The sequence below is a fragment of the Somniosus microcephalus genome, chromosome 4, assembly GCF_052327205.1.
Source record: "Somniosus microcephalus isolate GS21.2 chromosome 4, FLI_Smic_1.0, whole genome shotgun sequence".
Classification (NCBI taxonomy): Eukaryota; Metazoa; Chordata; class Chondrichthyes; order Squaliformes; family Somniosidae; genus Somniosus; species Somniosus microcephalus.
In genome coordinates this window covers 200003517-200013268 of record NC_140990.1, presented here as the reverse complement: position 1 = coordinate 200013268, position 9752 = coordinate 200003517, and the positions used below count along the sequence as shown (strand labels likewise).

At 44.3% G+C, this 9752-nt stretch overlaps 1 protein-coding gene across 1 annotated transcript in view; it reads left to right on the top strand.

Annotated features, from left to right (window-relative positions):
- Nucleotides 1-9752, top strand: part of LOC147120128 (collagen alpha-3(VI) chain-like) — a 94579-nt gene that overhangs the window by 66482 nt on the left and 18345 nt on the right. The window contains exons 4-5 of the mRNA XM_085984207.1: nt 3338-3931; nt 4752-5390. Coding sequence (XP_085840333.1) covers nt 3338-3931; nt 4752-5390 — 1233 coding nt within the window. The remainder of the gene's footprint in view (nt 1-3337; nt 3932-4751; nt 5391-9752) is intronic.

The following is a 9752-nucleotide window of genomic DNA, read 5'->3' as shown; positions in this document are numbered from 1 at the left end:
ACTGAGGGTAAACTGGTATTTGTTTTCCTGACATCTGGGCCTTTTTTGAAAAATCATGATGTTGGTTTTCTTTAGATTTACTGTTAGAGCCCAATTTTGACAGTATTTGTCGAGTAGGTCTAGTTGTTGCTGTAATCCCTGTTCTGTGGGAGACAGCAGAACCAGGTCGTCCGCATAGAACAGGGATTTCACTTCTCCATCCAGGAGACGGAGACCTGGTGACTCGCTTTGCTCCAGCATGTCTGCTAATATGTTGAACAGGGTCGGGCTCAATTGCAGCCCTGCCGGACGCCTCTTCTCTGGGTGAAGAAATCGGTGCGTTTGTCTCCAATTTTGACCCCGCATTTGTTTTTCAGATACATTGATTTAATAAGGTCATAGACTTTGCCCCCTATTCCACACTGAAGAAGTTTATAATAGAGCCCTTCGTGCCAGATAGAGTCAAAGGCTTTCTTGAAGTCGATGAAACAGGCGAATATTTTCCCATTTTTTGTTTGGTGTATATGTTTTCCAATGAGGGTGTGAAGGGTATAGATATGGTCGGCTGTGCGGTGTTTTGGAAGAAAGCCTATTTGGTTTTTCCTGAGGATATTATGTTTGTTAAGAAAATCAAGTAATCTACTATTTAGAATACTGCAGAATAACTTCCCTAGACAACTGTTGACACAGATGCCGCGGTAGTTATTGGGTCTGATTTGTTTCCACTTTTATATATGGGGGAGATTAGTCCTTGGCACCAGATATCGGGAAAACAGCCTGAGCATAATATGATGTTGAATAGTTTGAGTATCGTACCCTGCATCTCCATATTGCTGAACTTGAGCATTTCATTTTTGATGTTGTCTGGGCCACAGGCTTTCTTTAGGTGGAGAGATTTTGTTTTTGTGGCCAGTTCTTTCCATGTGATTGGGGAGTCTAGAGGGTTTTGGTTGTCTTTAATTGTTGCTTCTAATGTGTGGAGTTTTTCTGTGACCTGATGTTGACTTGGGTTTGTTTCGTTTATTGGGATGTCTTTGTAGAGGTTTTCAAAATGTGTTCTCCAGATGTCGCCATCTTGGATTGGTAATGCTTGCAATTGTGTTGTACTCAGGTTATTCCACATTTCCCAGAATTGTTTTGGATTGGTGGAGTTTTCAATTTCTTCGAGTATTTTGTGGGTATAGTTTTGTGTTTTGTTCCTAATGGTGTGTTTATATCTTTTGAGGGTTTCATTGTATCTAGTACGTAGGTCCGGATTGTTTGGTTGGCGATGCTTTTGGTTTGATATTTTTCTCAGGTCTTTTCTGGCATTTTTGCATTCGTGGTCAAACCATTTCTTATTTTTATTTTGTCTTTTGTGACGCTTCCTCTTCTGTTTCACAAGGTCGGCTTTTACAGCTGCCTCATGGAAGATCATATTTATATCCTCTATGGCCATGTTTACACCATCTCTGGTGATCTCGTATGGGTTTTCTTTAAATTTTGATATTTTACTTGTGAGATCAGGTGACTTTAGTGCTGTGATGAATTTTTCTCCACTGTCTGGGGCCCATCTGTATGTCTGGTTTATTTTATGGAGCTTACTGGGTTCCTTTTTTGTGTCTGTAGTTTGGGCAGAAAGTTTAAGGTACATATTTATTTGGTTATGGTCTGAGAGGGGGGATTGCTGCCTGACAGTGAATGAGTTGATATCGCAGGGGTCCAGGTCAGTGATTGTATAGTCCACCACACTAGACCCAAGAGTTGAGGAGTATGTGAGTCTCCCTAGGGAGTCCCCTCTGAACCTACCGTTAACTATGTACAGGCCTAAGGCTCGGCAGAGTTGCACTACCTCCCTACCGCTTTTATTTATTTCACGATCAAGGTTGTTCCGATTTGCGATGGCTGGTGTGACATCTAAAGGGGTCTGGCCAAACACATGGTTGTTTCCCTGTGGGTCTATGAAGTCAGGTTCACAACCGGTCCTTGCATTTAGGTCCCCACATATTATCACCTTTCCTCTCTCTCTTTCTCTCACTCTGTCCTTCTGGTCTATCTCTCTCTCTCTCTCACTCTGTCCTTCTGGTCTATCTCTCTCTCTCTCTCTCACTCTGTCCATCTGGTCTATCTTTCTCTCTCTCTCTCAATCTGTCCTTCTGGTCTATCTGTCTCTCTCTGTCATTCCACTTCTCTTATCTAAATTTGTTGATGTCTCTTTCTGCCCACAATCTCTGCTAATTATCTTTGTCTCCCCCACCTCTACTCCCATGTGTTCCTCCTTCTCTGCCTGTCTCTCCCTATCTCGTCCCGAACCTTCTCTCCTCATTTCCCCATCTCGCTGCTCCAAATTTTTGCTATCTTCCAGCCACCAGACCTTTTGCCTCATTTCTGCTCCCATGCATTTCTCCAAACCTATAATCCTTCCCTGAACTCTTCTCTACATTTTCCATCTTTCTGCAGCTCCCCCAACATCTGTATCCATGTCCTCGATCTCTTTATTGGTGTGACTATGCCTCTCCACCACAATCAGTAAAAAGAACCTGGGACATTGCCAGTCAGGTGACAAACCTTTTTATTTGGTCGGTTGGAAAGAAATACAGAAGGGGCTGCAAAGAGAAACATGACAGCGAGGAGCTGCAAATAGCAGTGCGATAGCCACAGAGAGCAGCAGGGTGGATGGGAGAGGCAGGAAGAGGAGTGGGATGGATGTGACAGGCTGCGGAGACCAGCAACGTGGTTGGGGGCCATAGGGTCTTTGAGGCCCAGGGGTGAGGAGTGGGAGGTTGTGTGGAATCATGGAGGCCAGCTGCTAGACAGCAAGGCAGGTAGGCAGGCGGATATCGAAGCAGATGGCCCGGGGCCAGTACATCAAGCAACTCCAGAGAGCAGTGAGCAGGTAACCAAAGGAATAGCCTCACACAAGCAGATGGTATAGCTGAGTTGTGGATAAAGGAGATTAAATTACAAAGCCACATTTGAAAAAGGATGTTAAGAAAATATTACCAGAGAGTTATACATTAAGAATAGTAATCAATTCCAGCCGAGACAGATGGGATGAAAGTGTCACTGTCTGTTGGCTAGAAAGCTCCTCTGTGAAATGAGGTTGAACACTTTCAGCCCATTTTCTAATAAGCATAGGTCCATAGTGTAACATTGCTTCTAGTGGCACATTATTTGGAAATCTCAGAGTAACATCAGTATAGCTGTTGTGAAAAACAGTGTTGCAATCTAATGGCAAGGACAGTGTAAAAAGCTGAGACAGAACAGGAATGGGAAACCAAAACCTGACATAATAGATGACAAATTTCTACATCCTGCGTGAGCCTTGTAATAATGTTATTGATATGTTTTGAATTTATACATTTATGTTTATATTCAGTTTCTTCAGCCAGGAAAAGAGATATTGTCTTCCTAATCGATGGCTCTCCTGCAATGGGGAGATCATTTCTTGATGTCCGTAAATTTCTTACGCATGTAATTCAGGAGCTCGATATTGGACCTGACAAAGATCAAGTTGCTGTGGTACAATATAGTTCTGGCCCAAGAGTTGAATTTGGCCTCAATATTCATTCAACTAAAGATGAGGTGCTGAATGCAATAAAAAAGCTGAAACTGAAAACAGGAAGACCCCTCAACACTGGTGCTGCACTGGACTATGTTACAAAGAATGTCTTCAGTCCATCTGCTGGGAGCAGAAGAGATGCTGGAGCTTCACAAATCCTGGTGCTCATCACTGCTGGGAAATCCAGAGATGATGTTGGACAGGCAGCAGAGACAGTGAAACAGGCTGGTATAGTGCCCATTGTCATTGGAGCCAAGAGTGCAGACCCATCAGAGCTACAACAGATCGTATCTAATCCTGATTCTGTTTTGAAACTGAGTGACTTCCAGGCATTGCAAACTATTCAACAAGCGCTGCTATCTAAAGTTAGAGCAGTGTTTGTGATTGAAGAACCAATTCCTCCCACTAAAGGTAAAAGTCTTTGATAATCCATGGTTGATTTGGTTTACTCAATTTATGTAAGAGATCATGAAATGAAAGAAAGTTACTGATATTGTACGAGAGAGCTAACCAAGACTGAGGTTGCACAATTTATACATTTTTCCACCAAGTTACTTCATTGACTGAATTCTAAATTCACCATAAGAAATAAAATTCTCCATGTCTTTCTACTCCCAGGAATCAACAGAAATAAGATGCATGAACCATTTTCCCTTTTTATAGATGTTTCCAGCTATACCCTTTTCTATGCAGTTAATTTATATTAAAACATCATTATATCATTGGGATATTTGCCAGAACGAGGCAAAGGGCTCCAGTTAGTATGAGGCTCTGTCGTTGGCTTGAAGCTCAAAATGTAATGTTTTGGGTGGCTAAGGTCTGAGGAAGTTATACTTTGTGCATTTGTAGAAATGTTTCTCATATTCAGCTTAGTTTTACCTCATAGTTCAATGCTGTGGTTCTGATCATGTCCATGAGGATATTATGTATACCAGACACCTGCGGCTACAGGAGAAGTCACGGCCTCCTTTTCTATAGTTTGTGGATGTTTCTTAGGCCTACCCAAAATTAAGGCACCTTTTCTTTGCCACTTTTGGATCTGGTTTAGTGTGAGTCTCTGTTGGAGGCCCGAGAAGTACAGAGAAAATATCAGTGATTAAAAATAAGTGTAGAATTTAGGAAATTTTCTAAAAACTGATTGCACTGAAACCTGCTGGTGAGAGCAGATTTACCAAGGTGTTATGTTATTTCTAGAAATTTTGTATGACCTGATGTGTATTTTTTATTCCAGTCTTACCAAAAGTAATGAGCGAGAGAGATATCGTGTTCCTTATTGATGGATCAGATAATGTTGGAAACACAAATTTACCTTTTGTCCGTGACTTTATCATAAGAATAATTCAGAACTTGGCCATTGGACGTGACAAGGTGCGAGTAGGTGTGGCACAGTACAGCGATGACACAGAAGCTGAGTTCTACCTAAACACTTATTCTTCAGAGGCTGAACTTCTGTCTCATGTCAGGAGCCTCAGCCTGAGAGGTGGGACAACAGTCAACACTGGCTCAGCGCTGGACTTTGCCATTAAATACTATTTTACTAGTTCTGCAGGAAGTCGAATAAAGGAAAATGTTCCTCAGTTTTTGGTGCTTATTACTGGTGGAAGGTCCAACGATGATGTAGAAGCACCAGCAGATGCATTGAAGCGAGCTGCTGTAATGACCTTCGCTGTTGGAGCCATGAATGCAGACCCAGCACAGCTAGAAGAGATTGCCATTGACCCAAGTTTGGTCTTCCGTGTAAAGGAATTCCGCTCACTGCCAGATACACAGAATCAAATGATAATACCATTGACAACGCTGGCTTTTCCAACAGTTATTATTGAAGAACCAACAATAAAAATTGAAGAGCAACCAGTTCCTACTGCAGAAGGTACCTACATTGTGTTTATTCGTTTTTCAGCTATTATTGCAATACTAGTAGTGTTAATATATTTATAAACAATCTTTACACACTCAAAGGTCCAGTGCCTGTCAAAAATACCACACAAGGCCGGAGATGCAGGAGGAGGCGATTCAGTGATTTGTTGACTGACATAAGCTCCACCCGCGCCCACCCTCACTGTCGTACTTGATTTCAGGATCCACATTTCAGTGCTGCTAGCTTCCAGGACCCTCCCCAATAACTCACAGATCTTCTTCAACAACCCATCTCGGGTTTTAGGGTCAGATTTTACTATGTAGTGATCCTAGTACAGAGCTTCAGACAGGAGCATTAACCTGAATCTCAGACACACAGGATAGTGAGCCTAATTAGTAAGTTGTGAAATGGGTACACTCACCTTCACTATGTCTGCTCAATATTCCACTGACCGCTGTTGTTGCATGAAGGTTAACATTGGGAGCACCAAATGGCAAGATCAGCCCCTGTGTCCTAACTTCCTGCCTCTTGATGCACCCACTGCTATGCTCATCAACCTTTCCTTAGCACATAATCTGACACTTGGAGAAACATAGGGGATAAATTGGATAGACCCCGAAAACGGGTGCGAGGATTGTGATGCACGATAACTCCACACACGTTCAATATGATGCAGGCAGCATGCCATCTTCGTGCTGCCTGCTCATTTCAATGATTGTAGCATGTAGCCAGCACCAAGTGTGCTATTCACTGGCTGCACGCATCAGCAGGGGGCCAATATCATGGGAGGCTAGCACCAGTTAAAGCTAGCCTGCACTGCTTAAAGCCAGCTGGCACCTCTTAAAGGGGAGGTGCATTGTGGCTGGAGCAGGTGGTGGAAGTCATTGTACATGTCACTCTGGCATGGAAAAAGACTGAATAATGGCACACCATGGGAGACAGTGTGCTCCAAGATTCTCGGACACTGCACTGGAGGCCTTGGTGGAGAAGTGCTGTATCCACAGGGGGCCAGGAGGCCCTCCAGACAAATGCTCAGAAGGCAGTGGGACCAGATAACCATGGCAGTTAATGCCAGGTATGCACAATGAAATGCTTGGTGCATTGGCAGGCCTGCCAGAAAGCTTGTGTGCAATGTCAAGGAACACGGAGGAATCAAGTCGCAACTTGGTGCAAAGCTTAGCCCAGAGCTTGGGGCCCATCCTATCCAGCATGGAAGTGGTGGCCAACTCCATTAGCAAACTTGTGGACCCAACTATAATGCTGCATCTGATGGCCAATGACTCAGCTTCCATTGCAGAACAAGCAACAGTCACCTAACATCTGGGTGTTGCAATGGAAGCTCCGACTACTGCCATGGAAGCTCAGACTGCTGCCATCATGGCTGCGGATAGTAGTGTTCAAAGGGGCTTGCAGGGTGTCACAGCAGTCCAGCAATCTATCATCCAACAGATTACTAGAATTACTGAGGTGCCGTCCTAGGGGAGTGACAGTGGCTCCATGGAGCACGAACCTGCTGTCCTCTCTCAGGATGACAGCATTCGTCCTCCCACCACTGTCGCTCCACCAGTGCCCTTGCTGTTACCTGTCAGCCAGCCAGTCCAGATTGCTGCCACCCATGCTGAGATGGTGCAGTCCGCAGCCATGCCTTCTGGGCACAGAGCTGCCGAGGTCATCCTCCAAGGCCATCTGCAGTCTCCCCCACTGAAAGTCAGCAGTCTTCCACCAGCCATGCTGTAGCCACTGGGGTAGCATTGCGTAGGAGCACTAAAGACAGGCACTAAGGGAATGCATAAGGGTGATTAGCTTACGTTTGTATGCAATGTGGAATGATTTGATATATAAATTTGGTTTGGAATGTTTCTTTTGTGGTGGCTTTTATTTTTGCATTGTGGCCAAGTGGATGCTGTGATGGTCAGTAACAGAGGGAAGGTAATGTGTGGAACTGTTGGGGAATTGGGGTTGCGTTTACTGGTATCGCACTTGGATGAGTTCTTCATGGACAGCCTGGCCAGAAAGGGGCTGTTTAGGTTACCTCCTCCCTTCCTCTTCCTCCTCCTCATGCTCCTGCTCCTCAGCTACTTGCCGTATGAGGCTGTCACCTCATGATGGCAAGGTTGTGCAGCATATAGCAGACCACCACAAATCTTGATACCCGCTCTGCCGAGTACTGCAGGGCTCCTCCAGAGCAGTCCAGGCAGTGGAAGCGTTTCAGCATGCCAATTGTGTGCTTGATCACATTTTATGTGGCAGCATGGCTTTCATTGTATGCATGTTTCCCACATGTGCATGGGTTGTGCACTGGAGTCATGAGCCATGTCATCAATGGATAGCCCTTGTCACCCAGTAGCCACCCTTTGGTTTGCTGTGGTGGCTCAAATGCAGATGGTTCAGTAAACTGCTGCAGTCTGAAGGCAGCGTGACTACTGCCAGGATACCGGCCAATGGCCTGCATGATTCACTGCTTATGGAGGAGTGGAATCCCTTTCAGTTGCGGTACATCTCAGAGTTGACATGTGGTGCCCACAAAGCAAGGTGCATGCAGTCAGTGACACCCTGCACCCTGCAGTCCTCACAAAGCCATGTTCTCACTCCAGTTGCTGCTCACTGGCAAGAGAGAATGAAATGGAATCAGCTTTCTTGGAATACAGAGCCTCAGTGACCTCCGTTATGTAACAGTGGACAACAAACTGGGAGATGTTGCAAATATTTCCAGTTGCAGCCTGGAAGGAGCCCGATGCATAAAAGTTTATCGCCACAGTAACCTTCACAGCCACTGGCAATGAGGTCCTCACAGATGGCAGATTTCAGTGAGGATGTCCTTACTGAAGCATAGACTCTCACACACTGTTCCTCTCTGAGGTTCAGGTCGGAGAATTGCTCCCTGAACACCTGGGCGGATATGGCCTCCTGTTGAGTGCCTCCTCCTCCTCCCTCTTCCAGCAGCTTGTCCTGCTCTGCGTACCCTCTGTTCATTCTCCCAGCCATGCTGTATTCCAAGGGGAATGCCTACTACTGCACCCTTGTCTGTCAGCAAGTGGTTTGTACAGAAGCCTTGAAGTCAGGAAAAAGTACTTCAGCACCTGCCACACCACTCCCTGTAGACTTTAGCAACATTAAATAACTCTAGAAAGCACTAAACACTTCTATAATCATAGCAACAGCCAGTAGAAATCAATCAGCAACTAACCTGAAAGTTGGTGATGATCGCTTTAAATAGTGCTGGTGGTGGGGTCCTTCCTGCTGTTATTCATGTGCTCGGCTGTGCGAGTTTAAGAGAGGGCATTAGCTGGAGCATTGAGCTCCAAAATGGCAGCACTGGCATCAAATCAGTGTTGCACTCTGATTGCCTACTCTGCATACCTCTGGCAGACGTTCACTGTCCGCGTGCTAATGCCCTTGCCAATATGGCGTCTGGCGTAACTCGCACCAGAAGTGTGCACGCGCGCCGCTGAAGCCATTTTGATGGCAAAACAGCACACGCAGCGCCAAAAAAACGGATGCTAAGGAGCCGAATTTTGTGCCCATTAAATTCTATCCACATTTTTATTTTATCTAATTATATAATACTCCATACAAGTTACATGGAATACACACAGAACAATATTTACTCCACCCAAATCATATTGTATATAAATCCTTTATATAAATTACATATACATAAGTACATTTTAATATATTACTTTAAAGATTTTTGTTAATCTATTTTAACTCCCATTGCCTTGATTCATAAATTTGTAGTTGTCTAGATATATTTTAATATACAATTTCAGTTTATTTTTCAACTCAGTTAATTTGAATTTCTAAATCATTTCTCTCCATTAACTGTATTTTAATTTTTAAAAATTGTAACTGATATTCCCTTTGTTTCCCAACACACCAGCACAATAATACATTTTCAATCAGATCACAAGGTATATTTTGCAAGACCCCATGGTGCCAGCAGATTTTGCATTCAGCCAGTGAATATTCACTTAGCAGTCCTTTTACAAATGGGGCATGATATACGTGTATTCAAGATGCCACACCTCCTAACCAGCCACTTACACTACTGTTCCTGGTAGGATTGAGGGTGGGGGTGCATCCCCCAGGGCACCAGAGGTCTGCTGCTCCTGACCCCACCTCCTGACTGCATGAACTTTGGACTTCACTAAAATGTATACTTTCACCTCTCACACTAGCCCAGAGTTGAGAGTCAGCTAGCCAAATACAGATTGTGCAGTCTGAGCACGTGCAGTGTACTCAACTACCTAGGATAGATCAGTCCTTTTTAGTCAGCTGTACATCGGGAATATCTTTCTGTAGTTCTAGTAGATTCTGCTCAGCTATTGTCCAAGATTACTTGAAGAAAAACTAAAGGACATTGTTACAGAGAAG